This window comes from Dama dama, chromosome 7 (assembly GCF_033118175.1).
Source record: "Dama dama isolate Ldn47 chromosome 7, ASM3311817v1, whole genome shotgun sequence".
Taxonomy (NCBI): Eukaryota; Metazoa; Chordata; class Mammalia; order Artiodactyla; family Cervidae; genus Dama; species Dama dama.
In genome coordinates, this window is record NC_083687.1 from 28,884,641 (window position 1) to 28,903,793 (window position 19,153).

The window sequence follows — 19,153 nt, forward strand, 5'->3', positions numbered from 1 at the left end:
TTTCACACCTTACAAAATATTATTCTTATTTTTTCAACAATTTTTAAAATGTAAGTTCCATCCTTATCTCACAGGATGTACACATATGTGGCAGGCTGGATAGATTTATTCTATTGGCTGGACTTTGCTAACCCCTTCCCTAGAATATAAATACTCATTCTCCTCAGTGTAAAAACATTTTTTCCAGGTTTTATGTAAATTCCATGCTTCTTTTCACTTTGTAAAGTTAGGTATACCAAGAAACATCATGAAAAATACAATAGAGAGCAAAGGTAACAAGGCAAACCAAATGGAAGATGGGGCAGAGGACTTAGAGGACATGAATACAGAAATAATTCAGTTACAAAAAGATAGATCACTTAGATTTTTTTAAGTGAAGAGACCCTATAAGAGCTATCAGATTCAATCTGAAAAAGCAAACAGAAGAATAATTGGTGTAACATAAGGAGAAGAGAGGGAAAAGTAAGCAGGGAGTTTATTTTTAAAAAATAGCTGAGAACTTTCCAAACCTGATGAAAGACTTAGACATAGGCATCCATGAAGCTAGTAGAACACCTTATTATCTCAATGCTAAAAGGCCTCTCCAAGACACATTATAATGAAGTTGCCAAAAATCACTGATAAAAATCTTAAAAGTAGACAAGAAAAAAAAGTAACCTATAAGTTACCCCCAGTGGACTATCAGGGGATTTCTTAGCAGAAACTTTACAGGCCAGGAGAGAGTGAAATAACATATTCAGAGTGCTGAAAGAAAAAAGTTATCAACCAATAATACTTTATCCAGCAAAGTTATCTTTCAGAAATGAGGAATAAATAAAGGCTTTCTCAAAAAAACAAAAGCTGAAGGAGTTCACTATGACAAGACCTGCCTTGCAAGAAAATCTAAGAAAATCTAATCTAATTCTTCAAGCTAAAATGAAAAAATAATTATCAGCTACATAAAAATATGTGACAGTACACAATTCTCCTGTAAAGGTGAAAATTTAACAGAATTAGAAAAGTATTACTCTGTATTTGAATGATGTCTTAACTACTTAACTACAGTATAAAAGTTAAAGGAAAAGAACATTAAAAATAACTATAGCTATAATTCGTTGACAAATTCATAGCATAAAAAGTATAAGCTGTGACATGAAAAATATAAAAAGGGATTCAAAGTTAATATTTGATATGCAAGGTCAGATCTTCTTCATATAATTCAATTGAAACAGCCTATTACAACAACTGAATGCAGAAGCAGATATGAGAATTCAGCCATATTCTCTTTAGCCATACATTTAAAAGATTTGAAAAAAGAAAAAAGTACATATACATGGAAGAGTCAAAGGACAGAGCCTTTTAAACAAATGAAAATAAGTTGCTGTTGGCATAAAAATGGACTCCTGTATCTATGAGATGTTTTATGTAGTCCTCATTCAACCTACAAAGCAAAAATCTAGAGTAGATTCACAAAAAAATTTTAAAGAGGAAACTGAGTACATCACCATGGAAAACCACCAACTTACAAAGATAGGCAGAAACGGTAGGGAAAAAAAACAATGAAAATATCCCTCAAATAAAAAGACAAACAATAAAGCAGTAGGACAACCTTACATATCAATTAATAATCACACTAAATTCGCCAATCAAAAGGTACATAAATGCTAAATAGATTCAAAAACAAGATCCAACCATATTCTGCCCATAGGAGACTTATTTCAGCTCTAAACACACAGAGGCCTGTGTGAAGTGAAGGGACAGAATAATATACTTCATGTAAGTGGAAACAAAAAGAAAGCAGAGGTGGACATACTTCAGTCAGTTCAGTCGCTCAGTCATTTCTGACTCTTTGTGACCTCATGGACTGCAGCACGCCAGGCTTCCTGTCCATAACCAACTCCCAGAGTTTACTCAAACTCATGTCCACTAAGTCGGTGATGCCATCCAACCATCTCATCCTCTGTCATCCCCTTCTCCTCCCGCCTTCAATCTTTCCCAGCATCAGGGTCTTTTCAAATGAGTCAGTTCTTCGCATCAGGCAGACAAAGTATTGGAGGTTCAGCTTCAACATCAGTCCTTCCAATGAATATTCAGAACTGATTTCCTTTAGGAAGGACTGGTTGGATCTCCTTGCAGTCCAAAGGACTCTCAAGAGTCTTCTCCAACACCGCAGTTCAAAAGCATCAATTCTTCGGCACTCAGCTTTCTTTGGAGAAGGAAGTGGCAATCCACTCCAGTACTCTTGCCTGGAAAATCCCATGGATGGAGGAGCCTGGTAGGCTGCAGTCCATGGGGTCACTAAGAGTCAGACACGACTGAGCGACTTCACTTTCACTTTTCACTTTCATGCTTTGGAGAAGGAAATGGCAGCCCACTCCAGTGTTCTTGCCTGGAGAATCCCAGGGACAGGGAAGCCTGGTGGGCTGCCGACTATGGGGTCACACAGAGTTGGACACAACTGAAGCGACTTAGCAGCAGCAGCAGCAACAGCTTTCTTTATAGTCCAACTCTCACATCCATACATGGCTACTGGAAAAACCATAGCTTTGACTAGATGGACCTTTGTTGGAAAAGCAATGTCTCTGCTTTTTAATAAGCTGTCTAGGTTGGTCATAACTTTTCTTCCAAGGAGCAAGCGTCTTTTAATGTCATGGCTGCAGTCACCATCTGCAGTGATTTTGGAGCCCAAAGAAATAAATTCTGCCACTGTTTCCACTTTTTCCTCATCTATTTGCCATGAAGTGATGGGACCAGATGCCATGGGACCAGATCTTTGTTTTCTGAATGTTGAGTTTTAAGCCAACTTTTTCACTCCCCTCTCTCACTTTCATCAAGAGGCTCTTTAGTTCTTCACTTTCTGCCATAAGGGTGGTGGCATCTGCATATATGAGGTTACTGATATTTCTCCCGGCAATCTTGATTCCAGCTTGTGCTTCATCTAGTCCAGCATTTCTCATGATGTACTCTGCATATAAGTAAAATAAGCAGGGTGACAATGTATAGCCTTGACGTACTCCTTTCCCTGTTGGGAACCAGTCTGTGTTCCATGTCCAGTTCTAACTGTTGCCTCTTGACCTGCATACAGATTTCTCAGGAGGCAGATCAGGCGGTCTGGTATTCCCATCTCTTTAAGAATTTTACAGAGTTTACTGTGATCCACACAGTCAAGGGCTTTGGTGTAGTCAATAAAGAGAAAGTAGATGTTTTTCTGGAACTCTCGTGCTTTTTTGATGATCCAACAGATGTTGGCAATTTGATCTCTGGTTCCTCTGCCTTTTCTAAATCCAGCTTGAACATCTAGAAGTTCATGGTTCACGTACTGTTGAAGCCTGGCTTGGATATACTACACGAGACAAAATAAACTTTAAGTCAAAACAGTAATAAGAGACAAACAAAGTCATTACATAATAAGGAAAGGGTCACTACATCAAGAAAATGTAACCATTGTAAATATATATGCACCCAACACTGGTGCACCTAAATATATTGTCAGTTATAATATTGAAGGAAGAAAGAAACAACAATACAGTAACAGCAGGAGACTTCAATATCCCACTATCAGCAATAGATAGATCATAAAGAGAGAAAATCAACGGAGAAGTGCTGGAATTTAATTATAAGCTAGACCAAATGAACTTAACAGACATATATAGAACATTCCATCCAACGGCAACAAAATACACAATCTTCTCAAGTGCAATTGGAACTCTCTCAGAGACAGATCATAGGATAGGACAAAAAGAAATAGAAGAAATCCAAATCAGGAAAGAAGTAAAACTGTCACTATGTATAGTGGGTATGATTTTATATATAGAAAATATCAAAGATGCAACCAAAAAACTTTTGGAACTAGTCAACAATTTCAGTAAGGCTTCCAACACAAAGGCTTCCCTGGTGGCTCAGATGGTAAAGCATCTGCCTTCAATGTGGGAGACCCAGGTTTGATCCCTGGGTTGGAAAGACCCTCTGGAGAAGGAAATGGCAACCACTCCAGTACACTTGCCTGGAAAATCCCATAGATGGAGGAGCCTGGTAGGCTACAGTTTATGGGGTCGCAAAGAGTCAGACACGACTGAGCAACTTCATTTTCACTTTCACTTTTCCAATACAAAATCAACATTTGGGAATCAATTGCACTTCTACACACTAATAGTGAAACAACTGAAAAAGTAATAAAGACAACTTTCCCATTCACAATAATGTCAAAGCCAATAAAATATCTAGGAACAAATTTAACCAAAGAAGGGAAATATCTGTACAACAGAAACTATTAATACTTTGCTAAAAAAAAATCAAAGAAGAAACAATGGAAAGCCATCCCCAATGTTCGTGGATCAGAAGAATTAATACTGTTAAAATGTTCACACTACCCAAAGCCATCTATACTTTCAAAACAATCCCCATTAAAATGGTATTCTTCATATTCAACACAGAAATAGAAGATAAAAAAAAAGTCTTAAAATTTGTATGGAATCACAAAGAACTCAAATCCTGATGGGAAAAAACAAAACTAAATATGTCACATTTCCTGATCTCAAACTATATTACAAAACTATAGTAATTAAAACAGTATGGTACTGGCATAAAAATAAATCAATGTAACCAAATAGCTCAGAATTAAGCCTTCACATACGCAGTCAATTAATATCCAACAAGGAAGCAAAGCACACCCAATGGGAAAAAGATAGTCTCTTCAGCAATGGTGTATCACCTCACACCAGGTAGAATGGCTATACTCAAGAGTGTGAGATAACAAGTGTAACAAGGATGCAAAGAAAAGGGAACCCTTGTACACTGTTGATGGGAATGTAAATTAGTTCAATAACTATGGAAAACAATAAAGAGATTCCTCAAAAAATTAAAAGTGGATCTACCAAATTATCCAGCAATGCCTCTTCTGCTATATACCCAAAGGAAATGAGACAGGATATCACTGAGATATACATATTCCAATGCTTATTGCATCATATTCACAATAGCCAAGATATGGAAACAACCCAAGTGCCCATCAATGGATGAATGAATAAAGAAGATGTGGCATACAATTATTCCTCTGTATCCATGGGTGCAACATCTACATATTCAACCAACCATGTATAGAAAACATTTGGGAATAAAAATGCCAGAAACTTCCAAAAAGCAAAACTTGAATTTGCCACATGCAAACAACTACTTACACAGCATTTACACTGTGTTAGGTACTATAATAAATCTAGAGATGATTTAAGTATACAGGAGGATGTTCATAGGTTATATGCAAATATGACACCATTTTATAATAAGAAACTTGAGCTCCATGGATTTGGGCATGGGGTGCAGAGAATAAAATATCTCCCACAAATACTGAGGTATGACTGTATGTATACAGTGAAATATTATTCACAGTCATGAGAAAGCACATATCACCATTTGCAACAATATGGATGGACCATGAGTATATTATGCTAAGTGGGTCAGTGAGAGACAGAGGAAGTAAAGTACTACATGTACTCTATATGTGGAATCTAAAAAAGTCAAACTAGTCAAACACAGAAGTAAAATGGTGGTTACCAGGGAATTGGGGGTGCAGGTATAGGAGAGATGCTTAAAGATACAAACTTGCAACAAGTAGTAAATAAGATCTGGAGGTCTGATACACAGTGTAATGAATATAGACAACAAACCTATAACTGTCAAACTTGCTAAGAGACTACAACATAAGAATTCCAACCACTAAAAAGAAAGGATCATTATGTAGTGTGACAGAGTTGCTAATGATCCTGCAAAGACTGTCATATTATAATATATAAAATATATCAAATTAACATGTATATTTCAAATTTGCAAAATGTTGTATTTCAATTATATATATATTCATTAAAACATCTTTAAATAAAGTAGCTAATCACAACAGACCAAGAGAAGGAGGAAGGGAAAGGAAGGTTTTCCATATTCAAATAAATAGAACTTAATTGTTCATGACACAGATTGCAACCAGTGCAGAGGATTGAGGGTTGAAGAAGGGAAACCCAATACCTACTGCTGTGTTTATCTTTGTCTCTTTCAGTGGACAGTTCTGGAAAAGTCAGTAAGTTTGGATCATTTCCTTGCCTTACCCATTTCTATGTCTAGATACTTTGAGTTTTTGTTCCCAGATATTTTTGTATTCCAAGTTCTTCTACCTTAGAGTAATCAGTATTTCTTAAATAAGTGATTTTCTCTTATTTTTATTTCCTTTTCTCTATTTTTTCTTTGTCACCAAATATAACTGTTTTATAGTTGGTCCTGATTATTTACTACCAAACATTATTGGCAGTATATATTACCAGCTAGTCTATCACAAAAGAGTCCATTTTCTTTGTGCTGAAATCTGGCAATAAATAATTTTTACTAAAAAAAAAAACCAAAACAAAACCCTAGGACTGACATCATGAAAAAGATGATGATTTTGATAACTGACTAATGATATGTATTTTTCAAACTGAAGTAGAGTGGGTAAAAATCTGACTTGTGAGAGAATAATGAAAGGTGGGAAATTGTTTGAATTTTGGTAGAATATTACTTACCCACAGATTCAAATCCACTAAATGGCTTACTAATGTTTGCATAATGTTACTTCTCTATGGAGTAGCATATGGAGTTTTGGCCACCAGGATTCCTGAGTAAGAAACAGAGGGCTTTATACTCCCTGGAAGTCCTATTTCTGGATTCACCAACGAAGATAGTGAAGGACAGGGAAGCCTGGCATGCTAACGTCCGTGAGGTCACAAAGAGTCGGACATGAACAACAACCAACAAAGGGTATCATTGAGAATTGGGTTCTTCTTGAGTTACAAAATTCCTACTGACTTCCTTTTGTGTTTCATTTTTAGCACTATCTCCTATGGGTAAGTTCATTATCTATTCACAACTCTGATATTGTACATTATTTATAGTTATTGTCTGGCCTGATTGTTTTTACTCCCCAAATAGTCTTGTGCTTCTAAGGTCATTTTAAATGTCCCTATTCTCCAGAATTTTCCAACACTTTCAGCAACTATTTTTGGAGAGGTTGCTGTAGAGGAGATAAGTTTACACAAAAGAGTGTGATAGATTACTAAGTTGTAGGTATTGCTATTCATCAATACCACTGGAAAACACACTGGAGACAAATTTTGCTTTATGTCATATATCAGTACAGTTCAGTTGCTCAGTCGTGTCTGACTATTTGAGGTCCCATGGACTGCAGCATGCCAGGCTTCCCAGTCCATCACCAATGCCTGGAGTTTGCTCAAACTCATGTCCATTGAGTCAGTGATGCCATCCAACTATTTCGTCCTCTGTTGTCCCCTTCTCCTAATGCCTTCAATCTTTCCCAGCATGAGGGTCTTTTCTAATGAGTCAGCTCTTTGCATCAGGTGGCCAAAGTATTGAAGCTTCAGCTTAAGCACCAGTCCTTCCAATGAATATTCAGGATTGATTTCCTTTAGTACTGACTGGTTTGATCTCCTTGCAGTCCAAGGAACTCTCAAGAGTCTTCTCCAACATATGTCGTAGATATATGACATCAATTTTTGAAACAATACTTTACTATTTTTTATACTATGTTCCTAAAGCCAAAACAATTTTCTCTGCCCTCTAACTCTCATTTCAAAAATAATAATAATAATAATAATAATGGACTAAGAAAATAGAAAAAAAAATTTAAGATTTTAAAAAGGGTGCTATAGTATCTGGCCATCTTCTAGGCTCTGAAAAAGAATCTCCTTACTGACTCCCAGGAAAAAACAATGAAAGATTGATTTTTGAATTCTGTTAGCTCTTTGCTGGTAATTTAGAACTCTATTTTAGTTATAAATGAAGTTCAACTGAAACACATTGATAAGAAAAAGAAAACTACTTAAAAACAAAATTTTATGGACCTCCTGTTGCCTTCTAAATAACTTTACCTTTGAGAGATATAGTAGGTACTGAGCACCTCTTATATACTGTGCACTGTGCTAGGAACTGGAGAAGGAAATGGAAACCCACTCCAGTATTCTTGCCTGGAGAATCCCATGGACAGGGGAGCCTGACAGGCTGCAGTCCATATAGTCCATACAGGGTCTACAGAGTCGGACATGACTGAAGTGATTTAGCGTGCATGTGTGTGTATGCTACGCATTTTCAAAAACAGTATGTCTTATTTCTACTATAGTCCTGCCAGGCAACTATTATTATCCCCCACTTTACAGATCAGGAAAATGGTTCAGACATGCCCAAGTTAAAAGAATTTGTAAACAGCAATGTCAGGATCTAAAACCAGGACTTCGTGTCTCTCAAGTACACATCTTTTCCACATCAACACATTGCCTCCTATACTGAACCACCAATGCCTTTTTTGTAATTAGACCTGAAACCTTATCTACAAATCAGATATTTTTAAACACAAACATATACCTACTAGAAAAGTTATATAATTAAATGTGTAAAGAATCCTTTTAAAAATAGAAGACATCTCATTTAAATTGATCATGCTTTTAACTTTTTTAAATTCAGATTTGTCTGTATCAGCATTATTTAACTAAGAGCTCAATTCTTCAATGAAATCTTATAAAACAAAACAGAACAATAACTTAAAACTGTGGAAAATGTCACCATAAGAAACAATACTTAAATGTCATGAGATACATTTCAAGTCTCTCAAATGTTCTAACCACTGTAAACTAAAATATGTCTTTATATTTAATCATATTTAAGGCTTACTGTTCTTTCTCAGTTCACACTTAGAAGGAGAGTGGGTATGTGGGTGGGGGAAGGAGGCAAAGTTGAAAGGGACAATTATTTTCTTTTGAATCACAGAACAAGAAACATACATTCAGACTAGTCCTGAGGTGTCTGTAGCTCTCAAATGCCCTCCCCACATGGGGAAGGTGATACTACTGTGTATGTTTTCCTAACAAAAAGAAAGTGGGCTATGGGAAGGATTGCAGGGGGATTCATTTTTAATGAATATTTCTTAATTGCCAGATTAATCTTTTAAATTATTTCCTGGTGAAAGATATGTTCTTACTGACAATATTTCAAACATATTCTTCCCAGATGATATTTTCAGTGCAAAGAAGTTAAGATTTAATTCATAGCTCAAAGAAAGATTTAAGACAGATCAGCCCATCAAACTTCATCATCCTCTCAAGCTGAGTTTATTTTCTCACCTCCACTTTCAACTAATAAGTATATGCTCTTTCAAAACTTAACCCAAAGCCTGAGAACTATGATTCATCTCTCCAATACTTAAAGATCTTTTAGAGTTTACATCTGATTGTGCTCCCTCTGACGATCACTAAATTAAAAACCTAATAAGATTAATATCCAACAAAGCCCAAGATCTATTTTCTACCTTATTTAACTATCACAGAATTAGAATTATTAATGTGACACTTGTTTCATGATATCACTTAGCTTTAGTAAAAATTAATCCAATTTAAAGTCTTTAATCAGCCTGAATACAATGATCACTAAAATTTTAATTCTGTTGATTGTACTATAATTTTGTTGTATAGGCTATTACCTGCAATAAATGGACTTTCAACCAGGGCTTACAAATTTTTATAATATGGAGATTATGTGGTTCAAGGGAAAGAAAAGATTTATGTATTATCTAGAAATTTAGGAGAAGGGAGAGACGAACTTAGAATTTGATGAAAGAATGATCTATGGCTTACTTCTACAATTCAAGGTTGAAATAGGGGTAAATTTCACTTTATGGGATAACTAGTTTTCTAAAAAATAAATCCTAGAAAATATATTTCTGTTAATTAACTTTAAAGTAGAAAATATATAGTAGAAAAATAACCAAGGGTATGAAGATACTGTTAGAAGTAACTAAGAGGTATTTTAGATTAGAAGGTTCAGTAGAAAAGCATGCTATTTATCACAACACACCCCCAAACAAAGTGTCCACTGGTAGTGCTGTCAAAATCAAAATATTCTGGATTTTCTCAATACAGAAATGCTTAAGATATATTACCACTGATTTTCATTAGAAAGTTGGAAATGGGTTTTTCTAGAGTAAAATATCCGTATTAATATCTTGCTGAGCAGTATTAGGGAAGAAAATATACAAAAGGGCTCAGAAAGCATTACTGAAGGGTTCTTAATGTTATATTTATCTTGGTGTCAAAAGTTTTAAAGTACCAAACAGAAAACACTGAATTACAATATCCTGTTTGATTCTGAGTTACCTTCTTACCTAATTCAAGTATCTCACTTATTTATAACTAGTAGAATTCAGTTATGTATATATTAATTTTTCAAACATCAAATCCTAAATGTACCAAAGAGCTTCCTATTTTAAAAACTGAATAGTTAAATAAGCAGTAAATCTTTCTGTAATGCAATTAACCATTTCTCTAAATTATTTGGTTGGAACTAAGAATGTCTTGATAGATCAGAGAGAGTTTTGATAGATCAGAGACAGAGACAGACAGACAAGTGTCTGTCTCATGTGACAGTAATAATAGTCAAGATTTATTCACTACATACTATGTTTCACGCACTGAACTGACTGCTTAACTTAGATATTATTGATATTTAATCCTCCTTACACTTCTGTGAAGTAGCTACTTATACTTCTGTGAAGTACCTGTTCTCATTTTACAGATTAGAAAGTGAAGTTTCCCTAAGATTACCCAGCTAGTCAAGTACGGAGTCAGATTTAAACCAGTCTGTCTCTAAAGGCCATGCTCCTTAAACACTGTCTAGAATCCTTAAACAGCTGAACAAAGTGGGTATAAAAGACTAAATATGAATAAAGTAAGTCTTTGGGGATTAACTGATTTACCCAAATAAACCCAGCTAACAGGGATGTTTTTGAGTTAGGTCTTAAATTCAGTATTCTTTCTATGCCATTCAGTTCAGTTCAGTTCAGTCACTCAGTCGTGTCCAACTCTTTGCAACCCCATGAACCACAGCACGCCAGGCCTCCCTGTCCATCACCAACTCCTAGAGTCCACCCAAATCCATGTCCATTGAGTCGGTGATGCCATCCAACCATCTCATCCTCTGTTGTTCCCTTCTCCTCCTGCCCTCAATCTTTCTCAGCATCAGGGTCTTTTCAAATGAGTCAGCTCTTCGCATCGGGTGGCCAAAGTACTGGAGTTTCAGCTTCAGCATCAATCCTTCCAGGACTGATCTCCCTTAGGATGGATTGGGTGGATCTCCTTGCAGTCCAAGGGACCCTCAAGAGTCTTCTCCAACACCACAGTTCAAAAGCATCAATTCTTCAGCGCTCAGCTTTCTTTATAGTCCAACTCTCACATCCATACATAACTACTAGAGAAACCATAGCCTTGACTATGCCATTAAATATTAAATATTGGATTTGCTCAAAGCAAGGCATGCCTCTGCTTCATGACAAGAACCCACACAATTTTCCTTAGTACTACAGATACTGTTTTTTCTTAATCCAGGGAATCAAATCATCAAAAAAAAAAAAGGCAAAAACTAACAAATTCAAGTTTATAGAACACACAGAAATTGAAACACAGCAGAGTTGATTTACCTATACATGAAAAAAGGGACTTGAAATTTTTGCATAGTGCATTAGCAGATGTCTAGGGTATTGGCTAAAACTGACCTTTGAAGTCTGACTACTCAGGTTCAAATCCCAGCTCCACCACCTACTAACTTCATGACCAAATTCACACCCATTTAAACTTTCTGTACCTTAGTTTATTAATCTGTAAAATAGGAATAGTAATAGTATCTACCCTATATGGTTTTTGTGAGGATTAAATGAGTTAATATATACAAAGTGCTCAGAACATTACTGCCTGGTATATGGTAAGCACTCAATAATTATCATCTAGCACTAGCATTACTTTTGCATATTAATTAGATATGCTTTCATTCAATAGGGAAAGCATATTTTGCATTTCTCCTTTCTATTTTAAGAAACAATCATTGCTTTCTACAATTTTTCTAAAATTGAATTCTATTTCTTTTTGGAATATATCCTCCATTAGCTATCAAATATTATTAGACACAATATACTGAACAAATGCCAGTTCATTTTGATAACATTTTACCTTTTCTTCCATTAATTTTTTGATTTATTGAAAGAAGTCTGGAAAGTTATCAATATTTATATAATTTTATGTATAGAGTTCCACCATTTTATATTTTGAGGAAAATCTCAAGTTATCTCCACAAGTTATCTCCACTTGTCAGTTTTATGTAGGAATAAAACAAAAATACTTGATATCTGAATCATGCACTTTTGTTGTGTGCTCAGTTATATTTCCAGGTTACATGGATGGAGAACTTATAAAAAAATCAGATTCCAAAGCCCAGATTCTAAAAAGTGGAAGCACTACAAAGTTTCAGAGTAGCCGAGAAAAAAACAAGGAAGAACTACAGAAGAAAATCTCATTTACAGATTCTGATGAAGTCGTGATAGCAGAGCACAAAAATGAATCAAGCAGTTTCCAAGATGTTGAGTTGCAGAAAGGTAAGATAGAAATGGGAGTCAAGGTAAAGGACAGTAATGCTGAGATAAGGAAAAGGCAAGAATCCCAAGAAAAAGTGAGAGACATGAAAATGCCAAGAGAAGCAGCAGCCCAGGTAGAGAAGAGTGAGGTTGAAATACCGCAAGGACAGGAAGCCAAAGCAGAGAAGAATGAGGCCGAAACAACACAAGGACAGGACGCCCAAGCAGAGAAAAGTGAAGTCAAAATTCCAAAAGGACAGGAAGCCCAAAAAGAGGAGAGTGAGGTCAAAATACTACAAGGACAGGAAGCCCAAATAAAGAAAAGTGAAGCTGAAATACCACAAGGACAGGATGCCCAAGTAGAAAAGAGTGAGGCCAAAGTACCACAAGGACAGGAAGCCCAAGTAGAGGAACATAAAGTTGAAATACCACAAGGACAGGATGCCCAAGCAGAGAAAAGTGAAGCCAAAATACCAAAAGGACAGGACGCCCAAGTAGAAAAGAGTGAGGCCAAAGTACCACAAGGACAGGAAGCCCAAGTAGAGGAAAGTAAAGCTGAAATATCACAAGGAAAGGACACCCACATAGAGAAAAGTGAAGCCAAGATACCAAAAGGACAGGATGTCCAAGTGGAAAAGACTGAGGCCAAGGTACTACAAGGACAGGAAGCCCAAGCAGAGAAAAGTGAAGCCAAAATACCAAAAGGACAGGAAGTCCAAGTAGAGAAAAGTAAAGCTGAAATACCACAAGGACAGGACGCCCAAACAGAGGAAAGTGAAGCCAAGACACCAAAAGGACAGGGGCCCAAAGTGAAGAAGAGTGAGACCAGAATACCAATAGGGCAGGGGTCCCAAGTAAAGAAGAGAGAGACCAGAATACTAAAAGGACAGGGGTCCCAAGTAAAGAAGAGTGAAACTAGAATACCAATAGGACAGGGGTCCCAAGTAAAGAAGACTGAGACCAGAATATCAAATGGACAAACGGCCCAAGAAAAGGAGAGTTCAGAAGACAAAGAAAAGCAGGACAATGAAAAGAGAGATTCAGGGAAAGATAAAGAAGAAAATGATGCCAAAAACAAGAATGGTCATGGAGAAAAGGACAAAGTTCTAGGAAAGAATAACTTGACAATCAAGGATAAAAAAGTGGAAACCTCACAAAGGCGCAAAACCAAGTAAAGCTTCCTTTGCTTGTAAAGTACAACAAAAGGGAAGAGCAGTGGCAAATAAAAGGCCCATAAGACAACTGATTATTATGACTTCTGTCCTCCAAATACAAGTTATATACTAGCCATTAACTTATCTGTATCATAGTAGATTGCCTTTAAACTATACATCTGCAGAGTTTCTGCTATTCGGAAGTTTCAAGTTTTAGATCTCTTCAGTCACAAACCTCAGCTTCCACCTCTGTTATAAGTTGATACTTAGATTTACTCAGTCAAGAAAGACTGGATACTTTCTGAAATAAAACATTTCTATTTTAAAAATTAAAATAATTTCCTCTGACAAATATTTTATCTTTGTGATAGCCTGATCAATCAACCAACCAGTAATTACTCCTGGTGGATCTGTTTGCAAGGCACTGTTCTAGCAATAAGGGGTGTACAGAAAAATAAGAGTCCCTATAAATCAAGTAGCTTGTAGCATATACAATGACATAGTATGTATACATGTGACAGTTTTTTTTAGTAAAGTCTAAGCATCAGAATGAAGTTTATGTGGACAATATAATACAAGTTAGCAACCTCTTTGGATGAGAAGATGAAGGGGATACCCTCATGAGGAAGGAAGAAGTAGTATATGATGTATCTAAAAAGAGAGATGAAATGCTGAGTGAAGTAGAACAAGTAGAAGAAAACCAAAGGGATTAAAGACTACCATGTTATATTCCAGGGGAAGTAGCAAATTTTATTGTTGCAATAGGCTCATAAGCATGTGGTGGTATAATCTTGAAAAGGAGGGTTAGAAGATTCTGAAGGGATTTTAAAAATAAACCCAGAATTTATATTTTATTTATTAGGTAACTGGAAGCCTTCTTGAGTGTTTGAGAAGGAGAGTGAAGCAAATTAAGTGTTAGTCATGTTAGAAAGTGTTAGTTGCTCAATTGTGTCCAACTCTTTGCGACCCCACAGACTGTAGGCCAGACTGTAGGCTCTTCTGTCCATGGGATTCTCCAGGCAAGAATACTAGAGTGGGTTGCCATTCCCTTCTCCAGGGGATCTTCCTGACCCAGGGATCAAACCCAGATCTTCCCTGGTAGCTCAGAAGTAAATAAGGTTTCACTTAAAGAACAATACTCAAAATAGACTGAAGAGGAGAAACATCATAGGTAGTAAAACTAGTTAAGGGTTACTTGGAGTAGTAAGTGATAGAGAATAAATAGAAGAGATAGATATGACATATTTTCTCAGAAAGAATTACTACTTCATAATGACTATATATGAGTAAGGAAAAGCAAAATAATTGATGACTCCATGACTACTGGAACACAGTGGCAGACAATAACAAACGAGCTAATTTGTGGAGCAGGAAGGGAATAACATATATTGAGTTTAAGAGGACAAACAATAACACTTGTCACTTGAGGGGTCTGCAGCCAGTCCAATAGAGGTCACATTTGAAGCCTTAAGAGTAAATGACCCTCCCAAAGGAGAAAGTACAGAGCTAGCAAAAGCACAGGTCTAAGAACTAACCTTGTTACTTGTACTATGTTGAAGAAGAAAATTAAGGTATGGGAAGACAGAAAGAGGATCTATATAATGAACATTATGATAATTAAGGAAGATGAGAATTTCAAAAAGAAAGTATAATTAAAGGATAGCTGAGACTCCAAGGAGAATAAGAACAGAAATAGACCAGCGAAGTTGCTGTTTTGAAGATGACTGATTAAGCTTGTAAAAAGCACTTTACAAAATGGGGTAGCCAGGAGAAGGAATGTAAGTAGGCAGAATACAGAGACAAATTAAGTAGCTACAGGATATACCTTACAATAAAGTCAGTTTTAGTCTGATTGGGATTTTAGGAACTTTATTTTCATGCTACTATTATTCTGTGCTAGTTAACCCATATTCTGAATATTACACTCAGTTCTGTCATGGGGTGTGGATCAAGTAGAGTGTCTTCAGAAGAGAAAGACTATGATGGTGTGTGTGCGTGCTAAGTCGCTTCAGTCCTGTCTGACTCTTTGTGATCCTATGGACTATAGCCTGCCAGGCTCCTCTGACCATGGGGTTCTCCAGGCAAGAATTCTGGAGTGGGTTGCCATGTCCTCCTCCAGGGGATCTTCCCAACCCATGGATCGAACCTGCATCTCTTTATATCTCCTGCATTGGCAGGCAGGTTCTTTACCACTAGTGTCACCTGGGAAGCCCATGATGATAAGGGAATTCAAATAATTTCAAGTAAGCAGAAAGTTCTACAGTCTCACCCGGGGTGGTAGGAGAGGGACACACAGGGAGAAAATGGGAATTTTTTTCAAATATATGAAGGCTCATCATGGATTAGAGTATTTTGTATAACCTCAAGGAAATAAGACCAATGAATGGAAGATTCAAAGTAATGAATTTTTATGTCAGCAATAAGGAAAAGCAGGATACCTAAAAGAGTCTGAGCAAGAGTTTAATGTATACTTATGGTTGATTCACATTGTCATATGGAAGAAGCCAACACAATATTGTAAAACAATTATCCTCCAATTAAAAATAAGTTTTTTAAAAAAAGAAGAAAAGAGTGCATGGTCAATCAGTGGGAATGCTGCAGAGGAGATTCTAAGGAATCAGCTAAGTGGTTGGAATAGATTATCTTTATGGTTTCTTCCAAATATGAGTTTATATTTCAAAGTACAAAATTCTTTTGGACTAACTGGATGTCTTCCAGGGAAGTTTTTCAAACTAATAATATGCTAGGATTCTTTAAAGAGGTTTGACCAAAAACAGAGAGAAAGAAACCATACTTTAGTACCTGCCCAAAGTATAAAGCATTACATAACTGGCTCATGCTATTCAACCACAAGCTGACAGGAGAAGCTCCACAAGTTAGACCACTGTGTGGACCCCTCCCGTGTGCTCAGAGTCCCGCACCTGGTGTATAATCCTAAGTTAATTTCAGGAGTCTCAAAACTCCTTAAGACCTTTCATAAACCACATGGATTTATTAGCAAGACTGCATTGGAAAAAAAAAATGGAGCAGAGGAGGAGAATAAATATTGAACATGAAATTTTTATAATGTATCTTAGCACACACACAAATATATGTCTCTGGAATATACACATTTAAAGATTTTTATGAATCTTGGTTGACATCTCTTGCATGTATTATGCTAATCAGGAAAAAATGTAACCAGAAGGCTTTTAATATAGTTTAAAATATTTAGGTTTTCATGATCCTTATGTCATTTTTCTATCTCTCTGGATTCAACTGGTGGTTTTTTTGTTCTTCAGTTGCTCAGTCATGTCCAACTCTCTGCAACTGCACCAACGGCAGCACGCCAGGCTTCTCTGTCCTTCACCATCTCCGGGAGCTTGCTCAAACTCATGTCCATTGAGTTGGTGATGCCATCCAATCATCTCATCCTCAGTCAACCCCTTCTCCTCCTGCCTTCAATCTTTCCCAGCATCAGGGTCTTTTCAAATGAGTCAGTTCTTCGCATCAGGTGGCCAAAGTACTGGAGTTTCAGCTTCAGCATCAATTCTTCCAATGAATACTCAGGGTTGATTTCCTTTAGGATTGACTGGTTTGATCTCCCTGCAGTCCAACAGACTCTCAAGAGTCTTCTCCAACACCACAGTTCAAAAGCTTCAATTTTTCAGTGCTCAGTTTTCTTTATAGTCCAACCCTCACATCCATGCATGACTACTGGAAAAACCATAGCCTTGACTATACAGACCTTTGTTGGTAGTTAGCTAGAGGATTTAGAAGGCTCTGACAAATGCAGTTTCTCTAGGATTTCTGCTAAGAAGCAGGGACCCTGCCAAGGCAACTACTTAAAAAAAAAAAAAAAAAAAAAACAGCAGACAGACTTTAGCAATCAGCTCAGCTGACTCCATACTGAAGAGTATATCCCTCTGAACCAAGGATTCAGAAGAGATGAATTCATAGAAACCTTCCTGTATCTTCTCCAAAATTTCTAGCTTGCAGTCAAAACATTTTTATCCCCACTAGAGGTTTCTTTGAAAGCAAGTAAGTCATACAATAGGAAACCAACTATGAAAATGGAACATTCTCTAAAGACCACCAAAAAACAGACTAGTTAAAAATAATTGTTAATCCTCCCTTTAAGATATAGATATGAAAATCTTCCCTGGTGGCTCAGATGGTAACGAGTCTGCCTGCAACATGGGAGACCCAGGTTCAATTCATGGGTTGGAAAGATCCTCTGGAGAAGGAAATGGCAACTTACTCCAGTATTCTTGCTTGGAAAATCCCATGGACAGAGGAGCCTGGCAGGCTACAGTCCTTGGGGTCGCAAAGAGTCAGACACAACTGAGCAACTAACACACATGAAAATCTTAAAGGACTCCCAAAAAAGGAAGGTGAAAAGGGTGAGCTATCAAAATAGCACCATGTTTAGCAAAATGATGCAAATATTAGTAAAATGAATATATGTACTTTCAAGATGGTTTAGATACAAAGGTAGGAATATAGGACTTAACAGAAAATCAGTGGTGGACAAGTAAGCTAACAAACATCAAGAGCCTGGTTCACAAGATGAAGCAGGAACATACACCAAAACTTCAAGTTGGTTGCTAAGAGAGTAGATTTTAAAAGATCTCACCACATGGAAAAAAGAAAATTTGTAACTGTGTGAGGTGATGGATGTTAACTAAACTTATTATAGAAATCTATAACATATGCATATATATCATATGTTGTACACCTTAAACTTACACAGTGTTATATGTCAATTATATCTCACTAAAACTAAGGATGAAATAAAGTATTACACTTTAAGTATATACAATTTTTATTTGTCAGTTATACCTCAGTAAAGATGAAAAGAAAAAGGAAATAAGTGGAAACCTTACCATTAGTCATTTTACATTTAGAAGACAAACATAAGGAAAGGAAAAAAGGAAAGTGATTTTAGAAACAACAAAATTAAATAAGAAATGAAAAGATATTGGGAAATAAATGATTCATGTAAAATTACTGTGACTCCTATCCCAAAAAAGTTTTTCTTGGGTTAGAATTGCATTTAAAAATACAATTTCCCATTGTTCCAAAATACTTCTCACCAGGTAATAACTGGCATATCTAGGAAGTAAATACAGGGAGCTATTGAAAGGGGAAAAGTATAGAATTTTAAAATAAGATCCAAAGGAATAAAAGAATAAACTGAAAAACTGGTTAAAATATTCAGTTTTATATTTTATTAAATTTCATTACTCTCTTCTTTTCAAATAGTTAAGGGTAGAAAAAACAACCACTGTCCTTACTCACTACTTGGGAGGTTCCAATTAGGTTTTGAAAAAATAAAAACCTATTCTCTAATGTTTAAGGAATATTCTTGTCTATCATCATCCAGAATCCTGAGCATCTGCCAAGACTGAGAAGTCAAATTACACTACAGGTTACACACACTGTTACTCAGGTCTCAAAAATATTTAAATATTTATTAAACTTCTCTCTAAAAATTAAAAACTCAAAATGTTAGTGTAACTTCCTATGAATCTCTCCATATCTTAATCCATGCTCATATAAACATCTATGCAAAAGAAATCAAACATATGCCTTCTACAACTTGATTTCTTCA

General features: G+C 36.2%; 1 protein-coding gene across 1 annotated transcript in view; it reads left to right on the forward strand.

Moving 5' to 3' along the window:
- Nucleotides 1–13,671, forward strand: part of TSBP1 (testis expressed basic protein 1) — a 55,433-nt gene extending 41,762 nt beyond the window's left edge. The window contains exons 27-29 of the mRNA XM_061146253.1: nucleotides 6,026–6,046; nucleotides 6,831–6,845; nucleotides 12,212–13,671. Coding sequence (XP_061002236.1) covers nucleotides 6,026–6,046; nucleotides 6,831–6,845; nucleotides 12,212–13,581 — 1,406 coding nt within the window. The 3' untranslated portion in view covers nucleotides 13,582–13,671. The remainder of the gene's footprint in view (nucleotides 1–6,025; nucleotides 6,047–6,830; nucleotides 6,846–12,211) is intronic.
- Nucleotides 13,672–19,153: the final 5,482 nt, after the last annotated feature.